The 20,164-nt window shown below is 32.7% G+C and overlaps 1 protein-coding gene across 9 annotated transcripts in view; it reads left to right on the plus strand.

Annotated features, from left to right (window-relative positions):
* LOC140756002 (uncharacterized) overlaps positions 1–20,164 on the plus strand; it is a 283,632-nt gene that overhangs the window by 218,285 nt on the left and 45,183 nt on the right. For 6 of the 9 annotated variants that reach the window (XM_073091382.1, XM_073091388.1, XM_073091385.1 and 3 more), the window contains 2 exons: positions 16,533–16,604; positions 18,606–18,656. In XM_073091382.1, coding sequence (XP_072947483.1) covers positions 16,533–16,604; positions 18,606–18,656 — 123 coding nt within the window. Of the gene's footprint in view, positions 1–15,014; positions 15,152–16,392; positions 16,605–18,605; positions 18,657–20,164 lie in introns of those variants that run through there. The other 3 variants (XM_073091389.1, XM_073091390.1, XM_073091387.1) reach the window with 2 other exon arrangements.

A 20,164-nucleotide genomic window follows, 5' to 3' on the forward strand; every position in this document is an offset into this window, starting at 1 on the left:
TAGGATTCCGTACTCAAAGGTTAAAACGAAACCCTCTGCGGTCTGTTCGTCTGTCGTTGGGCTTTATATCTCTTAAATCGTAATAGATAGACACTTGATTTTTTTACAAACGATGAATAATGGTGGTCGCTATAACGAGAAATACTAAACATTAATAAATAATTATAGTTCAAAAAACTAAAAAACACGCTTTTATGATAAAATCAACTAAAAAGTAGAAAATAATTTTCAATCTAAGAATCAATTAAGGAACAGTAAATAGTATAATTGTGGAAAAAGTGTGGGGTGCTCCATTTATCAGGTTCGAAAAGCACCCCACACTTTTTCCACAATTATACTATTTACTGTTCCTTAATTGATTCTTAGATTGAAAATTATTTTCTACTTTTTAGTTGATTTTATCATAAAAGCGTGTTTTTTAGTTTTTTGAACTATAATTATTTGTCTTAATCCTTAAGAATTTAAGTTAAATATATCTGTGGTCTATGATGCCTATGGACGGAAAATTTACTTAATAGTAGGTGGTCTCCATCAGATAAAATAATAACACGTGTCTTCTAAATTTTATGTTCAAGACTAAAAGTTTCAGGATGAAGAAGGATTTTCTTTTTTGCCCAATGGCAACGAAACCCTAAAAAACTTACAATTAATCGTCCCACCATAACTCTGTAACAGGATTTCAATAAAAAGTTCTAACCGTACGATAAACGTGACGAGGATGAGTTGGACCCACTTCAACGGGTCCTAAAACACCCCGAGCCATGGGTGCAATTTACTACAACATAAATCAGTATGAACCCAGTTGCTAGGGTCCAACCCTCCGTCAACTTGTCAAGTCTAGGACCCTAGTTTTCTAACCCTATGTAAACTTGGATAGGCACGTACCACTTTTGTGGATAATGCCAACTGTTGTTTTGCTAGTAACTTCGAAAAAAGTTTTTTATTTAATACTTATATTCGCGAGTAATTTTACTGTTATCATTATAATTCTTACCATTAATTATGGTAGGAATTCTTTTCTCATCAATCTATTACAGTCCTATTGCAAGGTACAGGTTTTCTCTCAGATTGAAGGGTTATAATTCACTAAATTGGTTTAATGATAGATTTCACATCCGTTTAATACATAACTAATGTTTTCCTTCGTCTTTAAAGCACGTGAACATTAACTTTCATAACGACAAATTAAAAGTAACTAAATTGAACGTATACATAATTTACAATCTTAGGCAAATACCGTATATTATTATGTAATACGAATTATGTAAAACGTGGTTCAAATGCTCTGCACAGCAAAATAATAATAATATCTCTATTATGTCTGTCAACGCCTTCCAGTATATCGATAAATAACGGTTTATTTATAGATTGCGACAAATATTTACGCAGGCGCTCAGTTAAGCTCCGATTTTATGAATGGTACACGATCCCAATAAGTAAGATATTGGTGACTGGTGTAAAAGAATATTTATTTAAAGGTTACACGTGAAATAATCTAGCAATTCGATTCCTTATTATTCATATAAAATGAGTAAATCTAATTTAATCATTTATAATGTAAAAGTGGAGATAGATGCCAATTTAAAAACTTATTTTTTATCTGAAGTGGAGAAGTAACATGCAAGCCACAAAGGTATATTTCAATTCATTAGATATAAATACCTATAACTACGCAAAAAATCTAAACGTTTGTTCATATCTAAGTGTGTTTATGTTTTCAACATTAAAACGCGATACATTCTAGTCAGTCTATATAAAGTACGGACTTTACTTAAAACAGCTGAACCACTTCAGACCGGACTTCAACATAAATATAGAAGTTCTTGCGGAAAGTACCTTAAGCTATTTTTTAAGTTTATAGTACATTTTTATGGTTCCTACTTAACTCAAAAGGCAACCCGGATCGTTTGTAGAATTTTATAAAATACTTAAACACTTAATTGCTGTAATAAATGCCCCGTAAGTAAGTACGAATGCTATTTTCCCTTTTATTACTTTTCTAGCAATTAGCCTGCAGTTGGGTATATTTAGAATAATTTAGAATAATTATATTCAAATGGTGGCAGAAATCTTTGTAATTTGACTGGGTTAGGAACACCACCCCCTGGTAAGTCTTATTTGGAATTGGTAACTGATGCAGTTTAAGGGGTTGTCTACCTGACATGAGATGGACTGCAAGCTCATCGTATATTACAGTTCCACTGCAGGCAAATGATTGGATTAAGATTAAGTCACAGGAAAGTTACAGCCATACTCCACAATGCTGGCAAGAAGCATATTGGTAGACCACACCTTTGCAAAATTTTGTACAGAACTCTCAGGCATGCAGGTTGCCTCATGATATTTTCTGTCGCCGTTACAATAGGTGATAATTAATTACTAACACGAATTTAACTAAACAAATCAGAGGTCCATAGGATTTGAACCCCTGACAACCAAATATTATAGTCAGCTATCGCTACAATTTGATCGTTCTGTACTTATGCACAAACATTAACATTTTCAACTTATCACTTACCATATTTCTCCATATAAGAACTCTCATTATAAGCTACTTGTGTTGTACAGCTTTGTGGCTTGAAGATCTTACCGCAAAGGATGCAGTTTAGCGCCTCTACATTCATAATACTACTGCGGGAAAATACAACCGTGTATTATAATAAAGCTGTAAACTTTTATATGCAAATAGAAAATAAACTGATATTTTAATATTACATACAGACACTACTCAAAGTAAACGTGATGCAAAATATCATTTCAATCAGTTGATGCTAAACTTCGGTTGCAAGATTTGGTCCTCAGTTACGTACAGACTAAGGAAGCGAGTTAAGTAAAAGCTTGTAATGCCTTATTTCAGATAACAACAGTCTCATCATTAATTTATTTCACTATCATGGTTTTTAATTCTTAATTCAGAACTCGTCCATTTTTAGATCATATACATATGTATCTTACATTAGAATAAAACTCATCTTCATCAACCCATTATCGCCCCACTGCTGGGCACGGGTCTCCTCTCATAATGAGAAGGATTAGGCCATAGTCCACTGCGCTAGCCAAGTGCGAATTGGTAGACTTCACATGTCTTTGAGATTTTCTTTTATAAATCTCTGGTATGCAGGTTTCCTCACGATGTTTTCCTTCGCCGTTTAAGCAAGTGATAATTAATTTCTAATACGCGCTTAATTTTTGAAAAATCAGAGGTGCGTGGGATTTGAACCTCGGACCCCTCGATCAAGAGGCCGAGTTTCTTAATCACTAGGCTATCACTGTTTTTTTTTTCTTTAATTAAACTGAAAGTTCCTACCTTATACCCATTAGACCAGAACACAACATTACTTAATTGCCGACAAATCCAAGACAGAAATATACTAACAATTTTATAACCTTTAGAAAATCCTATTTGGCTATCAGACAAAAGATGTTACATTATACTTAGAACGTCTAAAAAGGTGTCTTGAAATTGCAGGCAGATGCATTTACAAAATTACATGTAGAAGCAGTATAGTAAATTCGCAATATCTGTCAAATAACGTACCGTCTTTGAAACGAATCCCAGAAATCAGTACACAAATTATTATATCAACATAACAGAAGCTTACAGAAATTTTCCGTAACCAAGCAATAGTTCAACTTTGTGGGTTTTGAATAGCTCGGAGTAGTGCATTTTAGCATCTGCATTAATAAACGTACTGCAGACAAACTTTAGGAATTTACTTACTTCTTAAGTAAATGTTATGGAAATTATATTTTAATAATGGTATTTTTTAACAAACTTTTATTTAACACGTATTAAAAGATACATAAGTACATGATATTTTGTTTAGTTTAACGTTGCTACGCCTAGAATCCAGGTCTACAACATCAGCTTTATAAAGTCGTATTATTGCATTGACATCGAATATATATAATTATAAATATAAGTATTCCGATTTTCACCTCAATAGCACAAAAAATTATGGAAAATTGTTGCAAAATAATCCATACATAACATACCAAATATATAAAATGTTTGCTTATTAATAAAATACGTAAACCAAACAATTTTAAAGCAAACTATGAGCACTAGAAAATTATTAATTGAAAGCAAATAATCACTTTCTTTTACCGGTTAATAGTGTAAATCTGTATATTGTATATTGAATAGCTTTGCAACTTTCGAATAGCTCGTCAAAGCAACATTTTAACCCTCTGCATTAATAACGTAACTGCGGTCGTTTGCACCAGATGCATTTTGCATATTATTTATTAATTTTGCAGTGCAAATGAGGGAAATACGACTGTGGAAATAATTCTGTGCTGATTTTAATTCCTAATTAAATAAAATATCAAACAAAAAACGAAGCAACCCAGCGGTTGTCTGTTTTTATCAAGAGTTATTTGAATAAATACGAATAGAAATTCTCAGTAAACTACTACTACTAACTACTACTAACAGTAAAGTGGCTAACTAAACGCTTTGTACCTAACTCTGGAGTACTTCGCTGTAAACATAGAAGTTGTAAAACTTTCGTTGTATGTAAAAAGTAAGTGCCAAAAAAGAAAAAAAATGTTGTTTATGAGTTTTTTGCATACAACCTGTGTATGCCTCCTTATTAGCTTATTTTTCTCCCTAAAACATCGTTTTTAATTGCACCTAAGTCCCGTCCAAATCAAATCATCGATTTCAATGACCAGTTCAAACAAATCGACCACAAATATATTTTTTTTATTGCAAACGCCTTTTTCCTTTCATTCATATAAGTTCTAATTCTAATCCATATAAGAACATTTTTCATAGACATATTTCAGTGGAATTTATCACTTACTCATTATCATTAATCATTAAATGATTAAAATGTAACAAAGACTGAATTTTTCGGTAAGCTGTCTGACGGTATAACATTTATTAGACAAAACTTACATAAGAAACTCTATGCAGTTAAGTGCCTTTGCATTATTTATCACAGAAACTTCCATAATCAATGCCAAAGTTGGTGTGATAATGGATTCTACTTTGCGTATTATTTTGTTGCAAATCATAAAAGCTTTATTCATTTTTAATTAACTTACATATTTGTTAAAGATTATAAATTAAGAAGCCATTATAAAAATTAGAATAATACTGCGCTTTCTAATTTATATATTTTTTTAAATTACTATCATTTCTGCAGTTATCATTGAAATAAACTCATAATAAAATAATTCGAAATTAAAAAAATAAAAATCTACGGAATAAAAAGTGCCAAACAATATTGAAATGAAAAATAAAATAGCACAAGAAATTGATCAAAGTGGAAGGACTTTTTTTCGAAAACTCGGTGCATAGATTGAATGAAAGTGAGAAAAACTTTGAAACAACAAAAATATTTTAAAAAGTGCGTGCTGTGGAATAATGTGAACATTTCGAGTTGACACGAAGTGGATTAAGAGATTTTCAAAATGGCGATGGTTGTGTCGGGAAAAACGAAGTTATGTATGTGTTCACTAGTGTTGTTGGTGCTGGTTGGGATCGCATTAGCCGTGATGACTACATTGGCGCGACCAGAACATCATCAGGTTGGGACTGCCAGTCAGCTGAAGTCAGCGCCACGGATAATTGACAGAGTAAGTAAATAGTATGATCAGGCAACCAACCTACGTCATCATTTACTCATCCACAACCCTATATTGCACCATTGTTCGGCAGGGGTCTCCTCTTAAAATTAAACGGTATAAGATACGTCACGCTGACCAAGTGCAAATTTGTGGACTTTACTCAATTATAAACCTTTATTTTAACTCTCAGGCATGCTAGTTTTCTAGCAATGTTTTCGTTCGCCAATATAGCATGTTTATTATATGCTATATTGGCGAACATGCTATGTATATATTTAATTTCATAGTGCATGCCTGGGACCCCTTAAGCCTTTATATGCCATGCCGAACTTATAGTGCTGAGTTATCACTAGTTTTAGTCGCCAATATAATTCTAACAATCTCTTTTGCCTCTACGAAATCTGTTACATCATTTAGAAGCTTAATTGTTACATGAAATTAGTCAATATTATCTATTTATATATTCTACTACATAAGGTGTGGTCGATGCAATATTTAAAAATTACTAGCGTATAAACTTTTATTTGATAATATGTCTTAGGTTCTGTATTTCTCTTAGCAAATGCGAATTTTTGTACGTATTCCAATATGTCGTCTTATCGACTGTACTCTCACAATAACAAGGTATATAGTCATTTGTAATTCTTTTAATGTGCTATAACTATTTTCTTTCTCTCTACCGTCAATCTTTTCAGTCACTTTAAAGCTGCTGTTATTGTTCCTGTGCTGTTCTTAGAATTAATTATTATAGTAGCCACTGATAAAATGCATGGAGAAAATTAGAACTATCTACGTATTACGGTTCAATATATAAAGAATACGGAAAACGTCGAAAAATAGATTTAATGTATAGTAATTAGTGACCCATATTTATTTTCAACGTTTATTTTCAATATTTATTGCTATAGTAGCAACCGTTATATATACTCTGTAAAAATGTCAAGTTTTTATCCCTTACGGTTCACGAGATCGAGCCCTGTGACAGACGGACATATAAGGGAGGCTAAGTAAGAGGGTTCCGTTTTCACCCTTTGGGTAAAAAATCTTAAAAAGCTTTCAAATTTTTAGTAATTACCTTTTTATGCCACCGTTTGTAACAGAAGTAAAAGTATATTCAAGCACTACGGTATTATCACGCCATAAAGTAAGTAAGTAAATAAGGCATTGCCCTACCTAAATATAAGTATACCTTTGATGAAAATAGTAAAAGTTTCTAGAACTAACCGTAAACTTTTTATGACGAAGGTCCGCAAGCAGTCAAAGCCAGTGATTCTAATTAGTTTTGTTGCGCTAGTATTCAGTACCCTTACCATGAGTTTTCAAACCATCCCACAATTTTACGTTACGTTTACTCAATCCATTATTCTGTTCCGTTTGCTTCAGTAGACTGAGTAAACGTAACAATAAGTAAGTGCTCAAGTCTTTTTACCTACCTTTTACCTACCTTTTTAGTCTACCTCACATGTTCCCGAAAAAGAGAGACAAAACATAAAGCGCCATTTTGTAAATTTAGACATTTAATGTTACGTTACTGATACTATAGTTCTGATACAATCCGCAAGGGGCGCTGATTAGAAATTGTATGGGCAAATACGTAAACAAATACCAAAACAGTCATATTTGTGAAACCGTAGAAGCTCATGGATAAGGATACAGGCTTCCGTATAAAAGGAACCTTATTACGCCTTCCGTCTATCCGCCCCATCCGTCTATTAAGGATTTTATCTTTTCCATGGTTAGGTACAATAATAAATATGTAGCCGATATAAATGTTCAAACAGATTCTACAAAAGCTTGCCAAAATTTCTAATGTTTTTATAAAAGAAAAAACAACTGTAGCTTAGTCTTTCATCATACTTCAGAGGTTCAGAAAATAAAATAAACTAATAATAACTAGTAATTATGTGCCTAAAAATAATTAACTGAAAAGGGAAGCAATGTAGCCTATATCATTCTCACAATTTAGACGAATTACTTTCGACATCTCATGTATTAAAATCCATCAAGTCGTTCTTGCTGTAAAGGATCCAAAGGATACATATGTACATACATACCTTCATAGGCTTGTAAAACATTACCCTCCGCAGTCGAGAAAATCGTTCAAATGTGTTCGTGTGTGTTCGTGTTAAAGAAAAGGAAAAACATATTTAAATACTAGTCTTTGCTGTCTCTTTCTTTTTCTCTAGATCGAAAAATAAATAAAAAACCAATCAAACAAGGTGCAATTATTCTTTAATCGATATAAAGCTTTTAGGAGACCCGTAACCGCTTTTACAGGAACTAACGGCCACGAACTCTGATGTATAGATCCAATCAAAACGAAATTAAGCCAGCAAGTGCTTCGTAAACGATTACTCTCTTAGCAGAATGACCACCCTTTAGCGTAACAACGTTATTACATAGTGACCAGATTAACTTGACCCCTGCGTGATTTATTTGTTTTCTTTGATCAACAATTTTATTACTGGTTATTGTTGATAACTTTTTTGTATTATTATTACAATTTATTATTACACTTGTAATATAATTTATCATTAAACTTAATTAAATATTATTTTTAAATTGACAATTAGCATAATTACATTAAATGCGTGCTAAAATTGACGCTTGTTGACAAAGCGGCTGTCCGCTTCGTATAGGCCGACGCGCCGCGGTTGAACGCCGCGTCCAAACCGCGCCGAGCGCCGCCTGTAACGCTACCTACTACTTTACTAATTCATAACAAAAAATCGAGCGTGAACACGGGTCTGTTTTCTTTGTATTCATGACCCACGGGGACTCACTAAACATGAACATGGTCTCTAAATTAGATACATAGCTTGGTTCTTATCTACATTATGAAATATATTGGAATACTTAAAGTAAATATATGCTAAAATTAATAACTAAATACTATTAACGTCAATGAAACATTTAGATACTAACCAATTAAAGGCAAATATCTGCTAATACGAGTACATAATTATGTAGGTAAACAAATTTGAGTAATTTGTTGTATGTTGTATGTTTGGTGTATGAAACTACACCTGAATAATTTATTTATTAGTATTACCTACTCGTATTATTTGTGGTAAGACGGTCTTACCACGAATTGTCGTCCGTTCGGCAATAGATGTAGGTTTTCTAGTGCAAATTTTCATTCGTACGTGTAGATGAATTATTTGTGTATATGTGTGTATTCGTTTATGGCGTTGATATACTCATTAAAATTCAGCAAATAATCTTGCGTGTTTACAAAATATGAAAGTGTACATAATATCATAGGTTAAAGTCGTAAGATCTGTCATAAATGACAGAATATTAATTTATCAACAATTAGGACGAGACAAATAACACGATCAAAGTGTTATTGCAATAACTTGCTTATCTATTTGATAGTGTTATTGATTTATTCTAGGTTAGTAGATCTAGAGTAGCGTACTTGCACCAAAAAGAGCATAAGGAGTATCGCATAAGGAAGACATAAATGCTCATAGGTTCCGGAGGTCGCTTATATGCGCTGAAGGTGTTTTGGGAAGGGTAACGTAAAAATCTCGCATAATCTTCGCTTTGCGCCAAGAGGTCGGAATATTTGGGAAAAAGGTCGGGTATACGAGTGTGTACGGCTTTCCTTGTAACAAAAAACGTGGGTTTCTTTTGTCTCTAGAGAAAAGTAACATTATACTCAACTGAGTGACGTATATTTATGAAACAGGTTAATTAACTATAAATATTATAATTTGGTTCAATAAAATTTGTTATCCAAAGGCCACATTTTGATTTATCTTTCGATCAACCTGAAATTTCCTGATTTTATTAATTTATCATTAAAATAAAATACCCAACGGTAGTAAGTAGTCACTGCAGCTTCGAATGCTTCCTTAACTTGGCCTTATTTTGCTTGTTGTTTATTGTCTCTATGCCTTTCCACACAAACGAAAACAAAGGCAAGTTAAACACTATATCATGGGCCATGCCCTATTTGACTGATATCATCCCAGAATATTTGAGTTGCATTAAGAATGTTTTTAATTCAAGCTCAGTTTCGCAGTCGTTTAAAATATTCTTGTTTGGTACTTGGCAAAAATGCAAAAACAAAATAAGGGAAGAGCTCAAAGTATACTGGTTATTAGTAACGTTATGGCGGAGAATCTTGTGACCTATAAAATTAATGGCATTCGTATGTTTTCTGAAATGGCCCGGAATAAATGGAGGCTTTTAATCTTGGAGTTAACCATGTTTTATATTTTAGTTAGTACCACTGAGCATCGTTTTTCAATCAAAGTTATTTTTGCTATCTAAGTGGGGCCTACTATTCTACTTATTATATATTTTTGCCTGATCGGAATTCGTGATTGTGCATTACACCAATATTGTGCCGTGCGACGTATTTGGTGGCGTTAATACTATTCACTAATTTTGTGAAAATGCAACATGCAGTTCGTCACAAAAAAACGACAGGATGAGGATACGAAAACGTTAAATATCTTTGGTGAATTAAAAGTTTTGAAAGGAAAACGCCTAAGGTATGTAAGGTATTCCTATGCTATGTATTAAGAAATAAAAGAATTTGCTGAACCTTCCAGTAATTTGCGCGGAGTGCACACATAACATAAGTTCGTAATATTTCCGCAATGTATTGCAGCCCCATTCAAGCTGAACCATTATTTAGCATCATACGAGTGATGTGTGGCACCATTCCCTGAAAAGGGTTCTTGCAAGATTACCCGAACTCAAAACACCAGGCTTAAAGCATAGGAAAGACAAGTTGGGAATACCTTAAAAACGGTGTTATTCCTGTTTTTCTTCCGATTTTGTGATGACAAACATGCCATACTTTTACAGTCATGGGAGAAATATTTAGCAAGATAATTATTATGGACTGGTTAAATTGATTGATGTCTTCATTCAATCTTCCCTTGCGAAAATCCCTCTTATTTTTACGTTTTTATGTTTTAGATGTCTTCTAACTCCTTTCGATCGAATCGATCGTTTAGTCATCACGTTTTAATAATCCCTATTTCATTTGATATAACGAAGTTTAGAATTATAAGTACACATTGTTTAGAAGCTACAATAAACAATGCTCCCAACATTTCCAATAAATAAAATCAATAAAGCTTTAGTAATAAAAAGTATTATCTACCATTTCTAGTATTGAACTTTTATCTGCAATGCTCTTGGAAAGATTGTTTGAAGAAACATTAATCTTCTAGACGCGATATGAGTGAACTACTTGGGACCCAGCAGTACACTTATAAGTATCTGAAGTACTCACTAGTGTTTTACTTCAGGAAATGAACGTTATATTTATGGCAAAGTATTAGATGTTAGCAAACTATTTTGGTGCTAGGTTTCTTATCCCAGGTCCACACGCTTGGCATTCGCCGGAAACTTCATATCTCTACAAATGTTTTGCTTAATTTGTTCGCTAAAACTTGGTAGACAAAACAAATCAAACACTATCCAAACATTGAATTTGCGACGGTTTTTGAGGATTGCCAATTGAAAGGCATATTATATTTTTTTCCAAAACGTTTCCAGTATTTTCAACAACAATTTTTCGTAAACACAGACACTTGCTAAATCGATGCATTAGTAAATTATACGAAGTAATTAGTAAAAATTTTAAACAAACTTTACACGTAATTTCGGTTTGATTGAAAAAGTAATTTGGAACATGAATGCATTGACCGACGCTATACAAAACCCCATTTTGATTTCATTAGGAGTTCAAAAGTTCAAAAGTCGGTCTAAACACCCGAATTTCGTCGCAAGTCTAACGCTGAAAACATGAATTCGTTAAACAAAGCATGCAAATTTTCTACCATTCCACTACGCTACAGTGCAACTGTTAGCGCACTTATTTGCTAACAATTTTGTTTATTCAAGATTTTACTAAGTTTGAGATGGAGTGCAGAGTGATGTTGTCAGGAGAACTTTCTTCACATTACTATTCAAACAAGCTTACATCGCTGTCTACATGTGCAACATTGGAACTCCGTGTCACGTTTTTGTCCAAACAGGAATAGTTTTGAATAACGATTCCCCCGAATGCAATACTGCATTCGTTTCTTAAACATGGCGGAAACTACGCTTCATGTATATTTATTATTGTGTCCTTGTATGACCAAGTTTCGCTTGAAGTGTACAGCTTAATTTTTGCATTAAAGTATGGGAGACCAAGTTTCGCTTGATGTGCCAAGAAGCTTAATTTTTCCATTAACATATATTTAGGTATTCAACATACAAAAAGACAATATACCTGCAATGCAACCATCATTCTCTTTTTTTCAATCACACTTATATAGCTACGAAAAATCCAAGAAAAATATTTCAGTTTCTATACGATGATAGATGGCGTTATTATAACAGATTTTTATCTAAAATATATGTTTCAGAAGAAAAGTCAAAATAATAGCATTGAATAATAGCATGGAAATAATAATTCCAATTTTTTTCATAAAAATCAAAATCAAAAATATTTATTTCTTTCACAATAAATTGGATTACAAATGTGATTTGGAGCCGCCTAGTAAACAAATGTCTGTGTTAGGCGGCTCCACACTTCTATAACTAGACATCATAATTATACAGGTGAATCTCCATAAAAAAAAAACACATTACCCACTGTGCACCATGTTAACATTTGTAAAATAATATCGTTAAATGTTAAGTAGGTGCGCGATGGACGATATAAGTAAGTCCCTTTTATTTTATGCGTGCGGTAAAATTACCGTTATTTTTGTGAATTGGGGTGACCCGTCCTTTGCGGGACAGTTTATATCGAGGTTCTGAATGACCTTAGTACATGTTTCATAACCGACTAACGGCCAATAAAAGGGTTTGATCCCGTATATTTTGTGAATATGCTAAAATTTCCATAATTCATATTTTCCAGTGTCATGCCGTTTGGTATCATTCGAGGCGTTCATTTTCACGTCGTTTTTACCTGACTGCGGAGGGTAATGTTTCAGGAGCGAATGTATGTCATTCTTTGGCACCTCCAGCCCAAACGACTTGACAGATTTTAAAATAATTGTGAGGTGTCGTTACATTCGCTTAAATTGGTGGGAGTGATATAGGTAGGTTAGGTTTTTAAGCAGTCAGATTTTTGTTTTCAAAATAATTCTCTCGGTATATTTTAAACTCAATATAAAGCTTCAAAAAACAACAATTTTGGATAGTGAATAAGATAAAGGTAGGTACTTGTATTGTTTATTTTTCGTAATAAATTGGAATAAGACTGATTTATGTACCATCCACGTTTTACTAAATGTTAAACCAGTAAAAATATATGTAATGTGTAGACATCGTACATCCAGTAGACTTTTTCATAACCTTATTATTGTATATGTGACATACATCTGTCCCTATCTATTCTACATAGATAGGGACAGATGTATTGTACTTACTAACTGACCTAACCTAACCATTGTTCGTGTTTCTGAGGAGGTGGTAACGCTTTGTGGTTCAGCTGTATAACCTCCACACCTGTTTCCGCCATGAATGATGTATGCTATACGGTATTGTGATTCGATGAATGTGGCATACAGACTTTCCCGGCTAATCTAGCTAGAAACTTGTCACAGATAATGCACTATGCGATATGAAAAAAATACCCTGTTATTAAGAACAGCTCCTATTTAAAGCAGTTATAAATAATTGTTGTTTATAACAGTTATACATAATCGTTGTTTGTAACAGTTATAAATAATTATTATTTAAGGCAATTAAGATAACATATTTATTTTAATTGTTTAACATAATTATTGATTACTGATGAAAGAAAACAAGCTTAGATAATCCAATTTCTAATTAAGTCGTAATTAACTAGTTCAGGTCTTCAAATTTCGAGGTAAACTTTAAAAGTAAGTTTTGCAATTAGCACAATAAAATCGTTATATTGTATTTCAAAACAATGATACAGAGATATACATAAGAGAACAAAACTCTGATAATCCGTCAGATTCTGACTCGGTCGATCATTTATATCTCTCAAGTCGGGAAAATCCTCAAGAACGTATAATAAAGACTACCAAAACGCTACCAAGCATTACTTAAGTAAATCCCTTCTTATTTCCGAAGAATTTTCGCACATAATAAAACAATCCCCAATAAAATATGTCAAGTGCCGACTTGCTTCCACCATTTATATTGCTTACGAAGAATGAACAGTGGAAATTGTGCGTAACGATTGCTTAGACGAATAACTTTTGTAATGATTTTGTAATCACTATTGTTATAATTATAATTTAAATTTAGTTAAAATACATTAGGCGTTTATCTTTGTGAAAGAGTAAGATATGATGAAATCGTAATTGGACGTCAATGACATAATATATCTATGAATTGAAGTAAAGTATACTACAAGTCAGACTCATCAAAGCTACAATTACAATATAAACGTATCTAAGCGCTTAGCGCACTTAAGCGAATCTTAGCAATATAGCAGAGCTTGTCAAACTACCTGAAGCATGTCTGCAATACGGAGCAGAGACTATCAGTAATTGGTTCCTGCTTTGAACAGAAGGGAGCTTTGACAAAGCAAGCCCGAATCAGTGAGAGGCTGCAGTGTCAAGAGTACTGGTGTAATGAGTTTTAGCGTCTATATTTTTGGGCTTGCAGCTCAATCGCACAAAATATATACATAGAAATGTAAAATAAAATTAATTACTAGAAATAAATTTGAAGTTCGTATTCTTCTCAGCAAATCCTTTTTTCCTGCACATGTCAGAGAAAATAAAAAAAAAATATACCGTCGTGCCGTCTTGAAATTATAATAATGTCAGTTTGTTTTTCGTCTTCTTCCCAGAAACACCCAGTTATTTAATACTCACATCATGGGGTCCGTTAAAAATAAAATTGGTTCGCCATTTTTGAGCATCCGCCATATTGGATTTAAAATTGCGTCATTAAACTAATCGTGTATTTTCATCTAAAATTTGAACTCAATCAATAATTCAAGTACTTTTTTATTAATAGCCGAAATTTTGAGAATTATTACATAAACTACAATTATGTTATTGTATGTAGTAAATAGTAAGTATGTACTGCTAACCAAACTGACTAACACCAGTTCTCCCAGTTGTTACGCCAAGAATATTGGAATCGTGATGTAGAAGCAATAACTGTTTATTGAAATGTCATAATTTACAGTACCTATATTCCCAAAACGATCGTTAAAATTTGTTCTTTAATTAAAGATACCGAATAAAATCGCCGAGCATCTCTTTTTTATAACTTGTTACACGTAAAAAGACATTAACAATAATTAAAATGAATAAAAAAGTCGTAAGGGAGAAGCGCCGTCGACTCCCGTTGCGTGTCCAGTTAGTGTGACCCCTGATAGCGGGTGTGTTGCGTAATGGTTACAGGATTACAAGTGTCATGTTATCCTGGCCGTTGCATTGTTGGTAGTGGGTCTGGTTCGTTTCAAATTTAGTGCATTTCGACGCATGCGCAGATAGACACGCGTCTGGCGAGCATGCGTCCGCGTTCCATTCTAGTTGTTCCGTTTTTAGCCGTTATTTATAGTTGGAATTAAATTATTTATAGTGTAATTTTAGAGGGAGTTCCGACTGTAATTATTAGGGTAAATATATTCAAGGACAAATTGAAACTTAAATTTAACACCGGAAACTTTTTTTTTGAGTATTTTATAGAGTTGTTAAAATTAGCAGTAATTGATAAAATTTCAACGTAATTTTTAGTTATTATGTAGATAATATATTTAATGACGAGCTAGAATTTATTTAGCGCTGTTTTTATAAGATGGTAAGCGGTCACTACCAGCCATGGCCATCTCCATCTAACTCCATATAGGGCAGGAGTTCTACCTGAAGGTGACCACAGATGTGTTGCTACTCCTGAGGACTATGATGTTCTTCTTGTAATGTAAGTCAGGTTATTTTACAAATAATTATGTAGCGTGTCTTAGAAATAATAAAAGTGGTAAAACCCGTTGTGCTTCGACTCTGGCAGCACCACCGCAACACCTATTTCTGCCTCATAACAGCAGTGTTAAGCGCTGCTGTGTTCCGGTTTGAAGGTTGTGGTGAGGGAGACATACTTTTCCGAGGCGTTCCAGCTTAGTCCTCGGGGGTAGCGGTGCATCAGTGGCCGACTTTAGGTAGGAATACCTAAACCTATCTGGGGTTGATTACAGATGTCCACGGGTGGAAGTAGCCACTTAGCATCAGGACTGCATGCTCGTTTGCTACTCCTATATTATAAAAAAGCGCCTATAATTATATTTTGGTATATTTATTCAACTTATCTTTTTAGAAACACACAATACATAGGACGTAACATTTGAACATCAAATGCTTCAGGACTATTTATACCGACGTCTGCAAATTTACTTTGCTTCAGTTGTGTCATACTTGATGATATAACGTATGCAGCATGTACTAACGTTACATATTAAGTTATGTGTAGCTTCTATGATGCGAGACGAGTTAATCCGCCTGCAGTGAACTGGATTCATTTTAAATTCCATATATGAATAAATAATAAATTTGTACACTTACGGAATCGCTTTTCGGCTTTCTTTAGGTACATAAAATAATATTAATTAAAACGTATTGTTATTAATATTTACTCGATTGTATTATTTACTGTTTTACTATTCATTGTTCTTTTATTTACAATTTTTATATTTATGGTAATAAAACATCACTGATCACATTTTCTTATACGGTAATACAAAACCTTTATTCATCAATACAGTACTCAACACATAACACAACACACTAAGAACCTTACGAGTTTCAACTCTGCTAAATAAATCTGCTAAACTAAACTAAAACTAAACTTTTTTTAGTTTAGTTTTAGTTTAGTTTAGTTTAAACAATTTTTAAAGGCGTAAAGAAAAAAATATGAATTGATCGAAAAAAATCAGCAAGTTGGTCGATGAATTGTCAGTCGAGATGAAGAGGATCTGGAACCTGGTAGCAACGTTAGTCTTGATGCAGGGGGCATTCCAAGAGCTGAAGCTGTACGGGGCACCGTCGCAAGCGGAGGTGCAGTGCGTCAATACTTTTGAGGTGAGTAAATCCATTTTTTTTAATTGTGGTGATTTCCAGTAGCGTTTCTGAATCACGCTTCAATGAAGTTTTTTCAAAATCTTACATTTATACAAGCTCCAAACTAAAATTGTCGGAGTCCGTCCATTTCCCAAGTACGATGAGCTAGCCTGGCGAGAGATCTCCATTTATAGAATAGTAAAGATATTTTAGTATAATATGATAGAAAAATTGGGACATTTAATAAAGTAAGAATCTTTACAAGAAGCTTATTAGAATGTTGATAAAGAAATAGGTCAAGATCTATACTAAAATTAACTTCGTGTAGTAAGGAATAATATTCGTACAAAAAATCTGGATAAAAATAATTATCTGAGTACAAAAAAATATGATGAACTGTATTGGTCATAAAATATTGATATAATATAACATTTATTTCATACTTTCAAAATAAAGTTTAGCGTTGGTTACGATAGAAACATTTAATTTAAATCCTCCTGTTTTCGAGGTAAAAAGCAAATGTACTTTGATAAAATTAAATTTATTTATAGTTAGTTAATTAAATTGAAAAGGGTTTTATTATATATTTATATACCACTACAAACTTAAATTAGTACCGTTCAATCTTTACCAACTACATAGCAATAAGTATTTAAAGTCTTCTTCTGTATACAACATATGGCTTTAAACAGGAAGATGAAGTGTAACTATTTCATACTTAAGATACTTAAGCTAAATCTAAAGCCACTCATTGATACACAATACATGATACTGATCTGACTGATGCTAATCAATTAACTAAGACTAAGATTTTACAAGACGAAGAGAGTTCTAACGATTGATTGTATTGAATTTCAATTAAGGGCTTAATAATTTTATTGTCTTGGTAAAAGATACGGTTATGAGGGTGCATCAAGTACAAGTAGTAATTTAAATGTATAAATTACAGAAAAGTACATCAAAATTACAATATTATTTTTCAAAATTATGAAAGCTAACAATACGTTTTACTGTTATTTAATAAGATAAACTTCACATTACAGACGAATCTTAAAAGACATTTGGTCTGAAATGTTACAAAAAAATAAAAAAATGGAATTTTTGCAAAAATGTATAAAACTTCAAAGATTACTAACGATGTTCTCATCACGGAGTTCATTAGAGCGCAGTCTGTAATCCACTAAACGATCGGCTAAGCCTAATTGACGATCCAAAATTAAAGTCAAATTTTCGGATAATCAGTGCCTTCAATCATAGCTGACGGCTTACGCGGACGGCGTTTTTGGAAACGAGCTGTAAATCAGTTTAGACTCATAAAGAAGATTCATTTGATTAAAAAGGCAATTCTAAAAATATCAAGAATATATTTAAAGATAAAAATATTGCAGTTTATCTTTTAAATTATTTTAAATAATAATAAATAGTTCAAATTTTAGTAGACTTTTTCGTATATCCACTTTGATTCACTCTGCCACAACTATTTTTGCCTACTGCAGTACCTACAGTGTTACATTGTTGTGGTTTAAAAGCAAAAATACTAATGTAAGGCAATAAGGCGCTCCGAATTTACTCTTACGTGCATAAAATATCTGATCAACGTCAATTGAGTTAAATTATGGACAATTAAACAAATACCAAGTAAAACGTAGGTATGTTTTATAAGAAAATCAAAAATATAATAAATACAATAAAATACAAATTGGCGAATTCAAATAAATTTCAATTCTATTCGATTTTTATACTACCTACAGCTAATCATCAATATCACATACTATGGGAGCTGAGAATTGCATATGGGTAGTTGAATGACAAAACGCATTCCAGAAATTGGACAATATTGGGAATGAAACGCCAATAATTTCAATAAATACTTATATCCGGACGATAGCAACATTTCCACCGCGTCACAATATTTAATGAAACTTTGATATCCATCAATCACGGTTCCCGGAAAATCATTTATGGGGTAAACTCTGGCAGTGACATCGTAACAATTACAAATGAATTTTGATCGTTCTACAGGAAATCGGTACGGGAAGCGGCGGCGACGAGATTGACATAGACAATTTCTTGGTGATTACAAGCATTTTACTTACAAGTTTCAATAATGCTCGCTTTGGTCTCACTGAACGACGCTATTACTGTGCCAGTAAAGGGTGGAATTGAAAATGGCAGTTTTGTTTTTTTGTCTGTTTGCGCGTGATGCGATTTGTAAAAATATTTTTTTTGCAAGACATAAGTAGTATTCATTTCTAGATTGTTTCTTTTTTATGCAACTTTTAAATGTGTCTAAAATCCAAGGTAATCCAGGAAACACTTAGAAATTTTGAAAAAAAAGTTTACTTATGATATTTTTACAACGTTTCTTATTTTTGAATGATTTCTTTTAAACGACAGTAGTTATACTTCTCTGCAATTTTCAAGGCTATTGTTTACTGGCAAAGGTAATGTGGTTTATGCAACGTCCAACCATTTGTCTATATGCGAATTCTTCAAATAATCCGACTTATATTTGTACAAAATGTTTAAATACACAGCGTACTAAAAATCACACGTAAACGCTGTACACACAACCATATTTAGGTTTGACTCTACCTTTACAAGTTTCGCTACGCATATGGCCGCATAGTCCTGGACAGTGCATAAGCCTCATAATAGCTATTTCGCTAACCACTGTGGCGTCAAGTAACCATTGTGTTAATATAGAATGCATTTGTGAATGTCCCGAAATAACTCACTAACAATTGTGTGCGTCTGAACTGCTTGGTTATAGTTTAGGTCACTCTATGTTCTGTGTTATAAGGAGAAACCTGTTGGGAGAAGCAACTCAGTATCTAGACTTCATGAGCACTATGCTACACTTATTTATGTCTTATAATAGTGATGTGTTTTAGTTTTGAAAAGTGTGATGTGAAACATCAATTTAAGCTAGGTCTCATTCTTAAATGCTTGTGACCTCGAATAGCACTAAATTTAGTTATAAAAAACAAGTCAATCAAATCATCAAAATAGAAATTCCCTAATGATGTAGTAATTAGGGAATTCTTAACAATATTTTATAGGTGCATAATATCATATTTTAATTTTTAAACCTGAGTCTACGGTACGTGATATAAACATTCAGAAATTCCAGATTAATATTAAAGAATTATCTTATATGATATACCTAACAAAGTTAAATCTGAAAACTAATAAATATATAACATCAACATCCACTTGATTTATTGAATGCTTTGTCTCAATTTATTCTAAAGGGTGAATGATATTGAATGCTTAACATCAATTCATTCAATTTATTCCCTCAGTCAACTTCATGTTTGTCAATTGTCACCCATTATGACATATTATGTGTGAAGAGGACATAGATACACTATACATCACACATTAACTATAGAAATGCTATGAAAATGTTTATTTTTAGACATCAGGCATATAGAGCAAGTGTAATAGGTACTCGAAATAATTTTATCGAATAATAAGATATAAAATGAACGAAGATATATTTACATTATTTTTTACGTATAATAAAGTTCCTACGATTAAGTTATATATAAAATAATACCAGGCTCTACCATAGGAAT

Source organism: Epargyreus clarus, unplaced genomic scaffold (genome assembly GCF_041222505.1).
Source record: "Epargyreus clarus isolate Ecla_fem2 unplaced genomic scaffold, WU_Ecla_fem_2.2 ptg000034l, whole genome shotgun sequence".
Classification (NCBI taxonomy): domain Eukaryota; kingdom Metazoa; phylum Arthropoda; class Insecta; order Lepidoptera; family Hesperiidae; genus Epargyreus; species Epargyreus clarus.